At 47.4% G+C, this 19521-nt stretch overlaps 1 protein-coding gene across 3 annotated transcripts in view; it reads right to left on the reverse strand.

Annotated features, from left to right (window-relative positions):
* The window catches only part of TBXAS1 (thromboxane A synthase 1), a 196860-nt gene that overhangs the window by 47907 nt on the left and 129432 nt on the right, over positions 1–19521 (reverse strand). For all 3 annotated transcript variants that reach the window (XM_011723677.3, XM_011723676.3, XM_011723679.3), the window contains exon 9: positions 16377–16691. In XM_011723677.3, coding sequence (XP_011721979.1) covers positions 16377–16691 — 315 coding nt within the window. The remainder of the gene's footprint in view (positions 1–16376; positions 16692–19521) is intronic.

The following is a 19521-nucleotide window of genomic DNA, read 5'->3' on the forward strand; positions in this document are numbered from 1 at the left end:
CTTGACCCCACAGGATCGCTGCTTGAGAAAAACAGGTTGGAAATGAGCTGTTTCTGCAGCAGGCCTTAACACAGCCGACACAGACACCACGGAGGAACAGCTGACCACAAGCCGCAGACTGAGCACTGGGAGGTGGACAGTACCCCCAACATTGTTAAGTGACCCACAGTGAATCAAGCGCAGAAACCACCACTGAATGGGCCGTGTGTTATGGAACTTGAGATCCTTTCATCAGACCCTTCTAGGAGACTTTTAATTTATCCAATATTTTTGGTTAACAGGGCCTATTTCTTTATAGAGCTAGGTCAGATTTATTTAACACATAAAATTTATTATGAATAATTATGGCGCTCCATAAATGTTTACTGTTACGATGGTGGTGGTGGTGGTGATAACCATCATTAGCATCTTTCAGGTCTACAAATCTTTAATTTGCAGCCAGGCTGGGGAATCATCAAATGAGATTTTCAGAGAAAGGGAAAAGATGGAGGTCGTGGTAGGGGGAGAGACTCTGCACCCCACACCACCCCACCCCACCCCTGGCAGCCAGAAGCATTTTCTCTTAATTCTGAGATAAGGTGTGGGCCTGTGATGGAACGTCCCTAGGCTTCAGTTGCCTTGTCTGTAACATGGAGAAATAGCCCCTCACCCTCTGATGTGGTTTGGCTGTGTCCCCACCCAAATCTCATCTTGAATTTTAACTCCCACAATTCCCGTGTGTTGTGGGAGGAAACTGGTAAGCGGTAATTGAATCATGGGGGCAAGTCTTTCCCGTGCTGTTCTCGTGATAGTGAATAAGTCTTACGAGATCTGATGGTTTTAAAAAAGGAAGTTTCCCTGCACAAGCTGTCTCTTTGCCTGCCGCCATCCACGTAAGATGTGACTTGCTCCTCTTTCCTTCCACCAGGATTGTGAGGCCTCCCCAACCATGTGGAACTGTAAGTCCATTAAACCTCTTTCTTTTGTAAATTGCCCAGTCTCGGGTATGTCTTTATCAGCAGCATGAAACTGACTAACACACCCTCCTAGAGTCAATGTACAGACCAGATGACCTCTTGGGTTTGAGTCTGGTATGATTCTGAGATGATTTCAAACAGGCTTATCTGCTGAATGTTATCAGAGCAGTCATCTCATGGGGCTTGCCAGGGATTTGGGGTTTATTTGTTTGTTTTGTATGTTTATTTTGTTTTTGGCTCTCTGGTTGGGCTGGATCTGACCACAGCATGATCACGGAAAACCCACGACTTCCTGATAATCTGATGAGGGACTTTTCTAAAAAGCAAACAGCAGCTCCAGTAAGGATGCGGAGTGTTTTAAAGTCAGTCCTGCCATTGATAACGCAACCCAATGTCACTATGCACATTTGCATCTGTGCCTCATGGGATTCTGGCAACCGTTCTTCCTCCTGGCTGCACCTTAGAATCTGCTGGGGCTTTTAAGAAGCCTGGGCCTCACTCCAGACCCACTAAACCAGAATCTCCAGGGGTGGAACCAAAGCAGCTACAGTTTGTAAAAGTTCTTGAGGACATGGAAATACCCCTGGCTGCTCTTGGGCCTTGATTGGCATGTGGCCTTTGGTCTGACTGGCGGCATGCATAGGAGAAGGCATATACAGGAGTTTAAGCTGTTTTAGAGTCTTTTGCTGTCTGAAGTCAGATTCTACCTATAGGAAAGTTGGCATCTATTTTATCATCCTGAGTTGATTCCCCGTTCAAACCAAGGACTGGCTTGCTTCTGTCAGAGAATCTGGGAATTTGGTGAGGGTGACCGATCTGGTCTCCTTCCAGCTGGGAATGCAGGGAGCGCCTCCCCGATCTTAGGATCTCAGGATGTAGGGCTGTCCCCTTGCTCCCAACCATTTCCCAGGGACTTTTCTCAATGGAGATGAATATGGCACTGGGCAGCAGTGAAGGGCTGGCTGGCGACAGCATCAAGCCTGGCCCCTGACAGAGGCCCCAGAGTGGGAGGAGAGTGACTCCTCTGTGCAGAGGTAGCTCTGGCAATGAGCAGAGGGGAGGCCGGGGGCAATCAGGCTGCCCACCAATGTCAGGTGCGTGTTGAATGTTCCCTAACAAGGAACACGATGAAAACAAACTACAAGGAAATGCAATTCGTGGAAAATCCCGGACGGGTGGAACCCCAGGAGAAAGCCTGGAATGGCCGAAAAGCTTTCTACAAGGAAGGAGACAAGATCACTTACAAATGGAAGTGAGAAAGGCACCAAGCAGGGTGACTGCAGTGGTAGAAAGCAACCCTGGAGGTGACGTCTCTGTTTCAGGAATGTTTTTCCCTATGTGGGTTAAGCGTCAGGGAGGTAGGGACGTCAGGGGAGAAGCTGCCCTCTTCATCTTGTGCCACATGGGCCACGAAGAAAGACAATTCACAAACTCAGAGGATGGACCATGAAAAAGACATGGCAAGAGGGAGAAAAAGCCCCAGCAAACCAAGGACCTTCCAGGGAAACTTATTATCCTCAGGGCTCAGAGCCTGGACGATAGGTCACAGATGATGCCTGCAAAGGTGACCAATGAGGGTGCAGCCACTGTGGCGAGGACAGGGCTGCCTGTCTTCCTGGATGACAGGCGTTTTCTCAGTGCTGTGAAGGTGCAGTGCAGACATAGCTTCAAGCCTCCCTCCCCAGCAGGCAGCCCTGAAATCCCCTTTATAGAAATGCCAGAGCCACCATTGACCCACGTGGTCAGGCAAGAACAGCAGAGCACTGAGGAATGGCATTAGAACCACGGTATCCAGGAATATTAGAGACAAGGTTGAAAAGAACACAGACTAAGCAGTCGGCAGACGTGAGTGCCAGTCCGACTTAGGCCCCATCCTAGGGTACTTCCTTATGTTCTCAAGTTATTTCGCATGGTTAGTCTTTCGTTTCAACTTGGCTAGGCTATAGTGTGCAGTTATTTAATCAAACATGAATCCCAGGGTTGCTGGGAAGGTCTTCTGTAGACATGGTTAACCCTTAAAATCAGCTGACTCTGAGGAGATTACCCTCAATAATATGGGCGTGCCTCATCCAATCGGTTGAAGGCCGTAAGAGCAAAAACTGCGGTTTTCTGGTGAAGAAAGAATTCTGTGTCTAGACTGTTGCGTTGACGCCTGCTGGGGGGTCCAAACTGCCAGCCTGCCCTGCAGACTTCACACTTGCCAAACTCCATAAATTACATGAGCCAGTTCCTGAAAATGAATGTCATTCCCTCTCTGTCCTATTGGTTCGGTTCCTCTGGGGATCCCTGACTAATCCAGCCTCTCTTTCCCCACTGATGAAATGGGGATGGCGACAACTCCCATTTCACACAGGCTTTGTGAGGATCAAGTTAACATTTGTTTAGTTTAGGATCTGGTGTAGGAACGTTCATTTATCATCATCATAATCGACAATAGTGGAGAAGAGGTCTAGTCCAATTTTTTTCTTTTACAGATAAGGAAACTGAGTCGCAGAGAGGGGAATGAGAGTAGCTACAGGTACATAATGCTGGCACTGTTCAAACGTTGCACGTGTATTTTTTTTTTTTTTTTTTTGAGACAGTGTCTTGCTCTGTCACCCAGCTGGAGTGCAGTGGCACCATCTCAGCTCACTGCAAGCTCCGCCTCCCGGGTTCACGCCATTCTCCTGCCTCAGCCTCCCAAGTAGCTGGGACTACAGGCGTCCGCCACCATGCCTGGCTAATTTTTTGTATTTTTAGTAGAGACTGTGTTAGTTTCACTGTGTTAGCCAGGATGGTCTCAATCTCCTGACCTCATGATCTGCCCGCTTTGGCCTCCCAAAGTGCTGGGATTACAGGCGTGAGCCACTGTGCCCAGCCAAGTGTGTATTCTTAACTCATTTAATCTCAGTGACAGCCTTATGAGCTACATAATGTTACTATCCCCATTTTACAGACGGAAAAACTAAGGAAGGGATTATGTCAGTGATTCACGTCACATTGCCAGTGGGTGTCAGCTCAAGGCCCCCGTGGGCTCTCATGGTGGGGGTGATGCTAGCACCCGGGTCTCGGGGTTCCCTGCCAGGATCTTTCCACTTTCTCGCTTGGTGGGAGGCATGCTCTTTGGTCGGAGAGAAATCTAGGTTGGCCCGGTGTGAGGGAGCCATCCCTCAGCGCAAGCTTCTTTCTCTGATGCCAGCTGAGTGTCCCAGAGAGAGGCAGTGCCTGCCTCTGGTGAGGGGTGAGAACTGCCTTAAGAAGTGGGACCGCAAAAACAGCGACTGACTGTGCGCCAGGATATCTAGCTATGCCATTTTCGTGAAAAAGTTGATTCATTTTAAGGAATCACCCTCCCTCCAGGCCTCCCTCCTTCTCGGCCACTTAAACCGGTTACTCACCCAGTTGAAGTTCTTGCCTATAGCTAAGGAGGTGAGGAGTTTATCCCCTTCCTTCCAGTCTTAAATTACTAATTAAAATGGTTTGGAGACTAAGCGCCTTGCAAAAAGAGCCTGGGTGGCTTTCTAAAGCTTCTTGTTCATAACCAGAGGGAAGTTGATTCTCTTCTCATCTTTATAATAAGGATTCTTTCGCAGGGTATCTGTTTTATGCTCCCTACAGCTCTGGCCCCTGTTTGGTCCCAGCAGGGGGAGGCCAGTGGAGTTTAATTACATTCCTCCTATAGGGAACATTCAAGGAATGAGGCTTTGAAAAACAACTTGTGCGACCAAAAGAAAAAAAAAATCAAATTAAGTGAGTGAGAAACAGGAATTGCCTTTTGTGTCCTAGAGACCCAATCTAAATATTTAAATTTTAAAGACAGATTTCTAAATGCTTAACTTTATAAACCTTCCGCATTGCAATTCACAGGGGGAGTCAAACATCCCTTCTGATCTGGAATATTCATATGCCTGGACTAACAGAGTCTGGTAGCTGATATTTTCACACATGCCATATTCAGTTATAAAACATAACCTAAAAAAAAAAAAAAAAGAAAGCTCACCAAACAAAACATAATGCTGTCCACAGTCCTGGGGCAAAACAGACTTTCCAGAAAACCTAGGGTGAAAGGAGTGTCTGGGCCATAAGCACACATTTTGGAAAGTTCTCTTACTCTAGACTGATTTTTCAATTGTCTTTCCTCTCTCGGCTCTGAGATGCGCAGTGATTGGCTATTAGTGGAGTGTGGAAGTAGCCCGAGGCAGAAGCTATTAATTTGCTGATTTAGTAGGTGCTCAAATACCATGAGCTGACGGAGGAGGCGGACCACAGCAGCGGTAGGGCACATAGGTAGTAAGTTTCTTGTTGTCAGCAGCATTCAAGCCCAGCCTCTTGATCTTTCAGATATCTGTCCTGGATGGGAAGCTGCCCTAGACGTCCCCAGAGGGTCCCTTGGAGGCCAAGGGCTGAGGCTCCCTCCTTTTCTTGGCATGATATGTTCTGGGCAATTGCACTGCAATTGTAGGACTACAGGGACTCCAACTGTTGCCTTCAACCTACCTCCATCTCCCCCCACAGTGCCTTCTCTCCTTGACTCCACCGACCCCTTTCTCGCTGGGCACAGTAACCCACAAGCTTTATCTACTGTGACTCCCTGCTCGTCCCCCCTCAAATCTGTGCTTGGAGTTAGTCTCTAGAAAAGAAAGAGTGAACAAACTTTTCTCAACCCCTATTTCTCACGTGCCAGGCAGTGTGCTCGGCCCTAGGACCTACCAAGGTACCCAGCAGACGAGGCTTCCTGGTCGTGCGGCTTACATCCTAGCTGGGACTTGATGATATTCCCCTCCCAAGATGAGTGATGTGTTAATAACGGATGAGACCATCATGTGTCAAAACAAAGCCAGGGCCTCCCAATGGAAAATTTTAAGCCCAGTGATGAGAAGGTTTTTTGGGGGACAGGAAGTCTTTAAATTCCCACCAGATGATACCATTTTGAAGCTTCCACTCCACTGGTGTCAAAGTGACTTTGGTCAACAGAGTCTGGGGAAGTTAAAAAAAAAAGTATGTTTGTTCTTTTATTTCAAGAGCTAATTGTTGGGACTCAAACCCATTCTTTTGATATTTTAAGAGCCCATAATGTGCTCAACAGTTAAATAAACGAGCCATTCAGTTGCGAATCTAGCTCCATGCCAAGCGGATGCACAGAAGGTTGAGCTTCACCTGTGGAGTTGACGTTCCCAAGTTTATTTTTCATTCCTGCTTTTCTGGATGGATGTGAACCAACCCCACGAGCTTATTTGCTTAGCAAAGCTTGGCCCCTCTAGAGGCCCAGCAATTGAATATGAAAGACTCTGATTTGCTACATGAAAGACACAACATACGTGCCGATTGGTGCGGCCCATTCCCGGGAGAGACTCCTCTTTGCAGGTGCCCCTCCCTCTGCTCTGCAGGGACTCAGTGGGAGGGGCACTTGGGGCATTAATTGCTAAAAATTCAAAGTGCTGGAGTGCTGCACTTGATTAAGCTAGGCAGCCCAGATAAAACACTGGCAAGTCCGTCCTGCTCTCCACCCTACCTCCCCCGTGCCACCGTGCCCCCGTGCCACCGTGCCACCCCCATTGCAGGCATGTGGGCCTTGGCTGCTGCATGCACTCACAGGCTTCTGGGATGACCAGGGGCTCCCAGGGGGGCAGTGGGTCAGGAGGTGGAGCAGAAGCAGGGAAGATTCTGGGCCTCTCTGGACCTGGCAATAGAGTCAGAACGAGAATAAAAGGAGAAAGAGGGGAAGGAGACTAAATAGTGCTGTGAACAATGAAGAGAGAAAAGAGGAAAGAAAACAGAGAAATGGGGCGGGATGAGAGGGAGAGGGAGAAGAGAGCAGGCAGGGAGAGGCGCAGCAGGTCTCTAAGCTCCTGACTGCCACCGCTGAGGCTCCTGGGAGCAGCTTCCCAGGCAGAGCAGGTCAGTTTCCCTACGGGTTACTGTGGGCACGGGCTTTGAGTATCTCCAGGGAATGTGGAGGAGTCCGGAGTCCTGAGTAGTGGCAGAGGAAGGTCTTGGCACCCATTCGCAGCCCAGATGACTCCTGGGAGGCACAGCCTGCCTCCCCAGAGGTATCCCCAGGATGAGGATGGGCAGATGGCCCGGATCTCTAAGATAATTTTGTGTGCATAATAATGAAATGGATAGCTAAGATCCAAGGCCCTGCCACCTGATCCAGATTGACTGATCACCCTGCTTTGGGAACTCCTGAGTTGTCCACTGATGGGGCACCGAAGTCCCTAGTATCCTGTGTCTTGGGAGTTGGTGCAGTGGTAGCAGTGACCACAAATCTTAACTTCCAAGATAGAGTTCTAGGTACACACCCAGAGAGGTCCCTCTTCCCAGCCCATGCTACTTTTCCTCCCTTTGCCTGATATTAGTGGTCGGGATGCTACTTCCCAGGGCCAGATGCTTCCAGGAAGGACAGGAGGTGGGTACCTAGGATACGTTTCCAAGGCCCCCTGCTGAAGCTCCTATTCCTCTAGTGAAAATAGCACAGATTCTGTTCTAGGCCACCAAAGAAATGGCATCAGGGGACATTCTCTTTGGCTACAGTACTTTGGCATGGCCTCCCACATGGCACCGGAAGCTACTGTCTACAACCAAGGGGCGTAGGGGAGTGAAGAGGGCAGGTGGAGCTCCCTGCTTCAAAGGGCTGGCCTGATGGGTCCCGTTGGATATGACAGGTCTCCAGTCTACACATATGTCCTGACAGAAAGCTCAGGTTGCCACCTTCATCTGCTTTGAAAACGACTTTAAATCAACTCAAAAGCACCCCCTAGCCTCCCACCATGGAAACAATTATTGAAGGAAATAGATGATTTGAGGCTTTATTTAGGATTAATACACTTCTAAAATGTATTAGGATTGGCTCATTCCCGCATCACTTCATCTCCCACTCAATAGAGTGCCATCACGATTATGGAATAATCGTGAAACCATGAGATTTATTAGCAGAAGGTAAACCACTGCAGAGCATGAGCATGTTAAGTGTCATGAGGAATACATGCTTGCCACATCCGGCACCCGTGACAGAGACACAGTACTTATGGTTCAGAATCTGGCTCCTTGTACATAGTGTGGGCCATGGACCGGCGGTATCAGCATCACCTGGGAGCCGGTTAGAAATGCAGACCCTTGGCCGGGCACTGTGGCTTATGCCTGTAATCCCAGCACTTTGGGAGGCCCAGGTGGGCAGATCACCTGAGGTCAGGAGTTCCAGACCAGCCTGGCCAACATGACGAAACCCCATCTCTACTAAAAATACAAAAATTAGCTGGGCAGGGTGGCGTGAGCCTGTAATCGCAGCTACTCAGGAGGCTGAGGCAGGAGAATCGCTTAATCCTGGGAGGTGGAGGCTGCAGTGAGCCAAGATCGTGCCACTGCACTCCAGCCTGGGAGACAGTGAGACTCTGTCTCAAAAATAAAAAATAATAATCACAAAAAAGAAATGCAGACCCTCAGGCTCGTCCCAGATCTGCTAAATCAAAATCTGCAGATGTAACGACTCCTGGGTGGTTCCCATGCACGTTAAACTTTGTGATGCTCTAACCAAGGGCCGCTGCCGCAGCCCGTTGCCATTTTTCTGACGCTGCAGTGTCCCTGTTCTTTGTTTTAGATTTCAGCATTAGGGCTGTAAGGCGTTCTCTGTTTTGCCTCTTCCCTTGTCCCTGTGGCTTCGTGCTCTGTTGTCCTGTTGTGCTGTTATGGGGTCTGTCAGAAGGCAGAGACTCCGCAGCACCTCTGACCTCTGTGTGGCTGGGGGACTGAATTGATGGGGAACTCCTGAACTTACTCCTCGACAACTGTGGGTAGCCCGACCCCAGCAGACCTGGGCACAGGGGAGGAAACCTTCCCCATGGGGAAAATCCCATTTCTAGTTTTTTACTTGATCTCAAAGTCAACCATGCCCTACTCCCTGGGTGAGATCCACATGGGGAGACTTTTTTTTTTTTTTTACATAGTGAGGATGCATTTGTGTTAAGCTATTCACTTTTTTTCCTGTCCAACCTTTCCTCTGTGACAAAGGATGTGTACTCATGAAAAAGCTAGTTGGGGGTAAAATGGCTATTTTTTTATTTGTAAGCACATAATATGCTTTTCTTCTTGGAGATCCTCTGACTGCTTCAAGGAAACAATCCTCAACCTTGCTCACATAGCAGCGTGAGCTAATCAGCTGAAATAACCAGCACAGAATGTTCTTTTATCCTTAAGAGAAAAAGAAAGAGTAAGTTGTATTTTAATTAGATATTTATAATGGTTACAAAGCAGCTCTTCAAGAGAAGTTTTAAGAATTTGGCCTTCCTTCTAAGGCATAACTGTGCTCAAATTATCCTAAAGAGAGGCTGTATATCAATCCAATCCAGTTTGTGATAAATTTACAACTGGGTTCTGCACAGCAGATTTATAACAACAATTAAGCAGAAGGAAAATGGGTCATAAATTTTGGCTGGCACAGTCCGGCACCAAAGAGAAGAAAAGAGAATGGTTTAGCCAGATCAAAAGTCAATAATTTCAGCATAGAACACTAAAGCTATAAAAGACACAATTTATATGAAAAGAAGTTGCGTTTTTTCCTCTCTCATCCTTTCCAAAATTACATGAGAACACAATGAAGCATCCATCTAACAAAGGTCTCTTTAAATAAATGGTGTGGTTTTTTCAGCTTTACGAGTGGTACAAATGGTACAAACCTTTTCCCACTCTTCCACTATTGAATTTACTGAACGCACCTCCTTTTCCATAGACCAAGGCAACATGGGAAAAAAGAGACTTCTCCAAGAGTTTGGGGGACTTGAGAAAGAAGATTTTAAACTGAATTTTGATGGTGGGACAAGAGAAGGGGAGGCCAGATAAAATCCCCAAACAAGATGATTTGAAAGAAAACACATGTGGCCCAGAAAGAATTAGTCTGGGGGCATGAATTAAAAAGTGGATTGAAGCCGGGTGTGGTGGCTCACGCCTGTAATTCCAGCACTTTGGGAGGCTGAGGCAGGCAGATCACTTAAGACCAGGAGTTCCAGACCGGACTGACCAACATGGCAAAATCCCATCTCTACTAAAAACACAAAAATTAGCTGGGTGTGGTGGCACACGCCTGTAATTCCAGCTACTCGGGAGGCTGAGGCAAGAGAATCACTTGAACCCGGGAAGTGGAGGTTGCAATGAGCCAGGATTGTGCCATTGTACTCCAGCCTGGGCAACAGAACGAGACTGTCTCAAAAACAAAACAAAATGAAACCAAACAAAAACAAACAAAAAAGTGGATTGTAACTGTTTTAGAAGCTGGAAGCAAAATCTATATCCTGAAAGGAGAAATGCAGTCAAGGCCCTATGGGATGAGAGGTGGGATGTTGCCAGACAGCATACGCAGAGGCAAATCCCCGATAGTGAAGAAGATCTTTGAGTATCCTTATATGCGCCAGGGGTTTAGAACTGCTAACAGTAGAGAATCTGAATTATTGACTTTCATGCCTGACATTTTCACTTCTCAAATGGTGAAGGATGCAATAAGGCAAAACTGCTGAGCTGGACCGACTGGCCCTGCAGAAATCACAGGAAACTTGGGATGAGGTGGCCACATGATTTGCAAGAAATAGGCAAGATCAGGCTGTTCCAGACACTGCCGGACTTATACCTTCTAATTTGGCAAACTGGATTTTAAAAGTTCAGAGGGAAGGTGAGCATGATCACGTAACAGGACATTGAGAAGTGAGAGCTTCTAATCTAGGGGCCACGGATTCTATGTACATGGGTGGGCAAACACACTGTTTCCTGGCTACCCAGAAGCCATTTACCCCACTTTTAGTAAGAGCGATTTGGGGATCCACCTCTCCTCCACTCTAGAGCTCAGTGGTTCGGGTAAGGCCTCACCTAGCCACCAACTCCAGGGATGGGGCACATGACCCAGGTCTAAGCCAATCAGGGGATCATATTCCCTTGGGGTCCAGGGATTGGTTGAGGGGTGGGTGCATGACCCTCTCGAGGTCACTGAGATGTCAGGAGGCTTTTGCTGAGACTTCCAGGAAAGAGACTCTTGCTTCTTCCTGTTGAACTTGAACCTGCTCTCTCCTACCCCCATCCTCAGCCTATAAAGACACTAGAATGATTCAAAGAAAACTTAGAGCAAGGAGTCATTGGCCTAGGGAAGAGGGTCCTCCCCACTCCCAAGCCAAGGAAGGGGGTCTTCAGCAGAGCCACTCATAGAGGTGGGGCATTCTCCTTGGCCATCTGCTCATGCAGCAGAATTGCTGATGTGCCCTCTTTACCTATTAGAGCAAAGGATAAGTACTTGGAGAGACATGGCAGGGCGGAGGGAGGAAGAGAAGGGCAGAAGGTGGCCACTGTGGGTGTGGCCCAGTTGTGTGTTTCCCATGGGCCGGGTGGACACTGGGAAAGGCATAGAAGCTGGAGCCATCTAGCTGGTAACCTGCCCAAGATTCCCCACCAAGCAGCCTTGGGGCAGGAGCTGGTGGTAGGAGCTGGAGCCTGTCTTCCTGGCAGGGAATTATGCAGTGAGGACGTCAGACCTGGGAGCCCTCTGAATACGTCTTCCATCTACCCCACTAGAGGTCCCCTGGGGAAGGCACTGAGGGCAGCCCCAGGTAGGCAGGATTTGGGGATCCGTTCACAGGCCCCACTCCTGTAGGAGAAAGGGAACCAGCAGGGGTGGGGGAGGAATAGAAGGAAGGGGAAGAAACCGACCACTCCTCCCCAGGGCAGTGTCCTCAGGCCACAGGTCAGCCTGAGCTACGAGAACAGAAGAGCACTGGTTGGATTTGACACTGAAGTTTTCATCTGGGTCATACTGGCCTGGACTTTTTAATGCCCCCCAAAATGACCAGAAATCATTGAGATCTGTCCAAGGTATCATCATGGACAGGGAAAGGAGATTCATCAGAGCACATTTAAAGGAAAAAAATGAAACAAAACAAAACAAAACAAAAAAAACACTGAATGGTTTTAAGTAGGTACCTCACTGAGTTCAGACTGTTCAGAACACTGGTTACACAGCTGTCTTGAGACCCCTAGGGGAGATCTGCCTGAGAAGGGAGTATGCCCAGAGAAATTGGAGCTGAGAGATGGGGAGAGAGAACAACCTGGACAGGGCTTGAGCCCCTGAATCAAGCCATACCTGAAGGCAGCCCTGCCCTCTGGACTTTTCAGTTATAGAGGTCAGTAAGCTCCCTGAGACAATCCGGGCTGAATTTTCTATCACTGTCCACAGAAGAGTCTGAACTGATGCCATACACATATCTGCTCTTTCTTGGAGGAAGGGATGTAGCTCTCATCAGATTCCCATGGTGCATTGCTATGAAAGAAATTGCTCGGGGAAAAGAAACTCTAGAGCTCAAATTAAGCAATCTCATTGACAAATACAAGGGAAGGCCATCTAATGAGGCATGGGGATGCTCTACAGGGATGTCACAGAAGAGCCAGACCAGAACACCCTCGTGCGTAGGGCTGGAGCCCCAGAGTCTGGCATTAACTGGCACTCAAGAAATATTTGTTGAATGGAAACCAGCAGGAAAATTATAACAAGTCATACTTTACATGCAAATTTTCAGGAATATTTTCAGGAAAATATCTAATGTGTGAACATCTAATCTGCATTTCCATGTCCTGACAGATGGCCCATATTAACAGAGCTCTGATTATAGTAAAAAAAAAAAAAAATTAAAAAAATAAAAGAAGGAAAGAAAGAAAAGAAAAAAAGAAAACCTACCAATATTCATTGAGTGGGTGCCATGTGCAAGGCTATGCAAAGCAACATTATTGTGACTACCAAATGTATGTTTTGAAAAAGACAGCTGTAGATATTCCCATTTTTCAGAGACTCCCCCCCAACAACCAGCTATTACATACAGGAAGAAAATCACATTGGGGCTTGCATGGCTTAGGAGGGCTTTGAACCCTGCTTTTTTTCTTGGTCTCGGGATCTGAGCCCTTGAGGATCTAAGGCTGTCTTCTCAAAGTGGAACCAGGGACCACCTGTATCAGAATCACTGGAAACATTTACTTAAAACGTGGGTTCCTCAGGAGACAGAGGTTGCTGTGAGCCAGGATTGCACCACTGCACTCCAGCCTGGACGAGAGAGCGAGACTCCATCTCAAAAAAATAAAAATAAAACGCGGGTTCCTGGGCCCCAGCCCAGACTTATGGAATTGGAACCCCTGAGGTCAGGACCCTGGAATGTCCATTCTAAGCAGTCTTCCCTTATGGTTTTATGCACACTAAACTCAAAAATTTGACCTGCTGTAATCTGTTTATTTGACCAAGGGCTCTCAGTGCCTTGCAACATTCTGTACAGCCCCATAATAACATGTGGGTCTCCTTTTTTTTTTTTTTTTTGAGACGGAGTTTCTTTCTTATTGCCCAGGCTGGAGTGCAATGGCACAATCTTCACTCACTGCAACCTCTGCCTCCCTGGTTCAAGTGATTCTCCTGCCTCAGCCTCCTGAGTAGCTGGGATTACCGGCATGTGCCACCACGCCCAGCTAATTTTATATTTTTAGTAGAGATGGGGTTTTACTGTGTTGGTCAGGCTGGTCTCGAATTCCTGACCTCAGGTGATCCACCCACCTTGGCCTCCCAAAGTGCTGGGATTATAGCCTTGAGCCACTGCGCGTGGCCTAACATGTGGTCCTCTGGGAGGAAAAGCCCTGCTCCTAGGCTGGGGGCATTGAAGGAGGCCAGGGTGTTGTGAGACAACACCCTCCTTGAGGTCATGGCCAGTGAAGGCCGTGCCAGAGGTAAAAGGTGCATGCGTGAGGGCTTTTGAATGGAAACACTTGCTGTGTCCTCCTGGCAGATTGACATAACTGGATGTGACTATGGTTATAGCTGGTGGGATCGACTCCTGTGGTCCCGTGGCTCTCTAAATGACACCACACATTCTAGACCTGATTATCTGCTGCCTTCTACTGCTCTGCAGGCCTGTGTATGGAAGGAAGATATTGTTTCATAGACATAACATTGCTTCTCAATTGGTGATTGAATTCCTGCAAGATGAGGATCTGACTTCTGTCTCTTAGAGCTTCTGCCCCCTCTCCTAGCCTCTGCCGTGTCTACTACACTGCTGGACACTCTTTACATGCTTCAAAACCCTTAATTTGAAGTGCTTTCTGGTTTACTGAGACCAGAGTGCTGGGCTTCCCTCCAATGCCTTCCTGGGACAGCATGCTAAGCTTCCTTTGAGAAGTCACCTTCCTGAGTTCTCAGTCATTGACTTGAGCATGATTGACCTAGGGCTGGAGTCTGATTGGTGTAAGCCTATCAGGGACCCCATTCCCCTTGCTGCAGAGGAGTTGGTTCAAGAATGGGCAGCGGGCCGGGTGCGGTGGCTCACGCTGGTAATCCCAGCATTTTGGGAGGCCAAGGCAGGCGGATCACCTGAGGTCGCGAGTTCGAGACCAGCCTGACTAACATGGTGAAACCCCGTCTCTACTAAAAATACAAAATTAGCCAGTTGTGGTGGTACATGTCTGTAATGCCAGCTACTTGGAAGGCTGAGGCAGAATTGCTTGAACCCAGGAGGTGGGGGTTACAGTGAGCCCAGATTGTGCCATTGCCCTCCAGCCTCGGCAACAAGAGTGAAACTTCACCTCAAAAAAAAAAAAAAAAAGGGCAGCAACCTAAGCATTCTCGTCAGGGTGACTCTGTCTGGGAATTTTAAGCCACACACCCTCTCTTCTCCATTGGTTACAAGCAAGGAAGTGTGTAGTCCCAGACACTCTTGACAGGCTTCTTGGGGCTTTGAGAGGACAGCATGACAGAGTATGGGGCCAATATAAGAGAGCACAGCCAAGAACTGGGGAGACAGAAACGGACCTGTGCACCAGTCTGAGACCTAGACAGAGATTCACCTGGAGCTGTATCTATTCCTGAGCTGCTCAATTAAATGTACTCAGAAATACACATTTATGAGTCTTTTTGTTTGTTTTTACTTTTGTTTTTGTTTTGCTTAAATCAGTTGGGTTGGGGTTCTGTTATCTGCAACTAAATGCATCCTAATAGATTGCCTCCCTTCAAGCTCGGTTTACTTCTTTTGCGCTAATGCCCCCTAGTCACCGTTGGTCCCTCCCTCTCCCCTTTCCTCAATTTAAGAACAAATACACAAACCACTGCATATAAAACAGAATAAGATGGGTTGCAGGGTTATTTGGATTCATGGCTTGTTGAGATTCCATGCCCAAAGAATATTGATTAATGGATCAATGTCAATCTGGAGGGAAGTCCTGTCCTGTTCAACATTTTAATCAATGACTTGGATGAAATAGGAGACATGCTTAGTAAGTCTCAGATGACACGAGGCTGGAGGAATTGCTAATACAACAGATGGCAGAATCAAGATTCAAAATTATTTTGACTGACTTGAACAGTAATAAGGATAAATATAAACTCTTGCGTCTAGGCTCAATAAATCAATTGTGTAAGCAGGGTTTGGAAAGGCCCAGCGTGGCAGTTGTCATAACTACTTAGAACTTGAAGTTGACCATAAGCTCATGTTGAGCCTAAAGTTAAGACAATTAATTAGTGACACAGTGAATGCAGTTTTCAAATATTAAAAAACGGCTGTGAAGAAGAGACACTGACTTTGCCTTTACTTCCCCAGTAGAAGAAAAAAGGAGAATTTCCTGGGAAGTGGTTTTCAGTTCACTGTATGAAACATTTTTTAATGGTTCCAGTAACAGAACAGACCACCTTCCAAAACTGTGAATGTAATAGCAATCATATCAGAACGTAATAGAAAGCATTCCATTGTGGTGGTCTTCCTTTCAAAGCACAGGTTTAAAAAATGAATCTCTTTAACAACTCACGAGCCAAAGTTATACACACACAAGCATCCAGAGGAAAAAATGAGGTGATAAAGTAGTCTTGCCCAGCGCCCTCATTATATCTGCTACAAGAGATCAAGAGGGGCCTCATCTAGAAGAAATGCCCAGAATCTGGCCTGGGCGCTGACGGGCCCCATCTTCCCTTATTCTATTTGTGAGCCTCCTCCTCAGCTTCCAGTCTTCAGTCCAGCTTCAGCTTGGCCTGTCCTTTTGTCCACTCCTGCCTTCCAGCTTAGCTCTCTTTTCTGGCTCACACCTGCGTCCCTCTGTTTGGCAGCTCCAAGTCAGATATTGGGAAGCCATAACTCCTTCCCGAACCCTGCCCTTTGGGCCTGACTCCTTCCTGAGCTTCCACAGCTTCCTCCAGCCAGGCCTGGCTTCGTGGACTACCCCAGACAGCGAAGGTGCACACACAATTTGTCTTTTTGTTGTGACTGTCGTTCTCAACATTCCATTTCACTTGCTAACCCGGAGAGCGGGAGAAGCCGAACAATGACCCTATTTCATCTTATAAGCTTAGAATGTGATATTAGCAAGTTATTAAAAATAAGTTTCACTTCCACAAACACAACATCAATTGTCCTACGGATATCCCATGGGTAACTGGACCCAACTTGTACTCACGTGTTTCTCCTTAAAAAGGTCCACCTCTCTCAGAAGCTTCTCTTGGCAGTCAGGGTTGGTGGCCAGTAGGTAGGTGGCAAAAGAAAGTGTGTTGGTGACGATTTCATAGCCAGCGATGAGGAAGATGAAGGCCTGGCCCACAATCTCGTCCACAGTCAAAGGCCTGGCCATGGGCCCGGCCTGGTGTTGCCGGGAAGGGTTCGGCTTGCATCGGGTAGAGGAGAAGACATCTCCGACCATGTCAAAGTCTTGCACGCCCACGGGACTTGCAGAATGTCGGGCATCCAGGACCAGTTGGAGGAAGTCCCTGCGCCTCTAAGGGGCAAAAGGAGGAAAATGTACATTTTGACCTTACAGTCATGCAAAGTGAGGCTTCCTGGAGAACAAAAGAGGAAGATAGATGGGTGTAGCTTTTGAAGAGCTCAGTAGGAACAAGGTTCCTCATTGCTGGGTTATCTGGGACGGTGAGAACCTGGAAGCCACCTGAATGTCGCTTAGTATGGCACCGGTCAGGCAGGTTCTGGGGCACTGAAGAGCAGCCTGGGCTGCTGCCCTGAGCAAGGCAGAGGCCATTCTATCTGGGCTAATTTGAAAGTCATTGAACCACTTTGGTAAGTAAAACAAAGCAGGTCATGGAACAGTATGCACAGTGGCTCTCGTTTCTGCAAAAACAGCAAATGTACTAAATATATCATCACCTATATCTGTCTATGCATAGACATTTTCTAGCAATGCCCCCACCCAACAGTTCACAATGAGCTGGAGGAGGCAGGGAAACCAGGAGGGGGCTTATATTTTTTACTTTATGCATTTTGGTACTGTTGGTTGGTGGTTGGTTTTCCAACAATAAAACAATGAAAACATCACATAGATTTAAAACCAAGCATGTGCTGTACTGCTCGCTTATGTGCAGCTTAGAACTTAGGTGGGCAGCCACCAGGTTTGCTCACACAGTAGAAAGTTAACAGAAGTGGGGGCAAGGGGAGGGGACTAGTTTGGCGGTGCCTGTCTTCAAGGTCTCCAGGCTTTGCCTTCTTCATCCCCTAGCCTTCATATCAGATCTTCACATCGGTTCCCTCTTTTTCTCAGTAATCCCCTACCCCCATTTAAGTAGTTAGAGCTTTCTTTCCATTTTCCCTACCTCCTTTATCAGTCATTTGCATATTCTTCATATTTTCACTATTACTTATTGTAACAATAGGAGTGTTTCTATATTGCCTCTGTGTTAACAGAGCCTATTCCTAGAACATCCCTTCTTTGAAATTCTCTTTAACGTCATGAAAGACAGCCAACACATTTCCGTTTTCTGAAGTTTATGAGACTAAAATGGCAAAAGGAGAGCATCAGAATCACCAACAGAAAAATATTAGAATTTCATTCAAAGTACTGTGCTAGTTGCAGCATTTTCTCAATTCATTGGCCTCTGAATTTTGATTGCATTAATAATCTATGCCACACACATGAGTGTCTGATTCCATCTTTTTTTTTTTTTTTTTTTTTTGAGTCTTGCTCTGTCTCCCAGGCTGGAGTACAATGATATGATCTTGGCTCACTGCAACTCTGCCTCCCAGGTTCAAGTGATCTTCCTGCCTCAGCCTCCTGAGTAGCTGGGATTACAGGCGTGCACCACCACGCCTGGCTAATTTTTGTATTTTTAGTAGAGGAGGGGTTTCACCATGTTGGTCAGGCTGGTCTCGAACTCCTGACCTCAGGTGATCTGCCCGCCTTGGCCTCCTGATGATTCCATCTTTTAAGATTGTTGTTGTTTCTTGTGTGTTTGCTTTTTCTCCTCCATAAGATTATAAGCAATTCCAGGGCAGGTCCCCACCCTCAACCCCTGACACCGTGCCTAGTTTTGTGCTGAGCACATGTTAGATGTGCAGTCCATGACTCAACAGATAAAAACGTAATGCAGTGCATGCATTTGGAGGATGGGTGTGTTGAGTTTGATGACAAGTGCATGCTCTTTAGAGCGGGGATCTTGGATGCTGACACTTTTGTAGCTCTACTGCGCCCCAGCCTTGTGACTTTGGAAGGTGCCTACTGGGATCCTAGCAGTGCTCAAGGTTAAGACTACAGGCGCCACAGACCTTGAGTCTAAAGAAGCAAGGCCTCAGCTTCCCATCAGCTTGCTGGGTTGTAGTAGCTAAGAAAATGGTGAAGGGTCAGGGGTAGTTGGTGGCTTCATTCCACCCTGGCCCTGCTCGTTCTGATTTTCAAATGACATCCTCAAGGGCTGGCTTTCTCCAGCTTCCTTTCTGCTGCTTGGTCAATGTCTGGGTGCTGGTGTGGTCCCACTACTGGCCCTGCTTCTATGGAGCAGAGCTGGGGCAGGGTCAGGTAAGATGGCACGCAGGGGAAGTGAGCATGCTTTGCTCCCTCAGCTCTGGGACACCAGCACAGGACCCCAGAGCACCCCCAGACCTCTCAGTCAGTCCCTCTGAAACTCCTCGGGGTATGATACCGTTGTGGTCCCTGAGGCTTGGCTGTGGCTTTGCTGAGGTGGTGTAGGAGTAATGATGGGAGGGAGGGCACAGCTACCTCTGCACTGGGTATTTTTCCACGGGCAAAACTGCAGCCAGCATCCTTTCCTCTTATCCCAGCCCAGACAGGCTGCTAAAGGGCTGTCAGAGTCTTGCAGAAATCTGTCTTAACCTCCAGCTACAGAGGCCAGAGGAAAGGCCACTCTCTAAGGCCCGTGCGCTGGAGAGGAACATTAGTATAGATGGGTTTCTTTTATTCACACTGCATCAGGGAGGCTATCTGAACACTGCCCACTGAGGACTGAAACGGTGCTGGTTTATGGTCCTATCCAAGGAAAATATGCACCCTGATAGATGTAGGTGTCTAATCCACCCATCGGCTAGAGCTTAGAAAAATATTTACCTTTTAACATCTGTGCCACATTTTCACTGCGCAAACACACATCTGCTTGATGGAATGTATACAGACTTTAGATGGTTTTAAAGCAAGTTTTCTTAGTAACCGTATAGCTCTGTCTTGACATGGCTGTCCTGGATTTGTGGTTGGGAGGCTTTTCTCAGATCAGCTCATTGTTTGAAACAAATGGCACTAGAGTTTATAAAAGGAAAAGCTCTAGGCAATCCCAGTAATTGGATCTTTAATAACCTCTCACCTCTTAGTA

The sequence above is a fragment of the Macaca nemestrina genome, chromosome 4 (genome assembly GCF_043159975.1).
Source record: "Macaca nemestrina isolate mMacNem1 chromosome 4, mMacNem.hap1, whole genome shotgun sequence".
Lineage (NCBI taxonomy): Eukaryota > Metazoa > Chordata > Mammalia > Primates > Cercopithecidae > Macaca > Macaca nemestrina.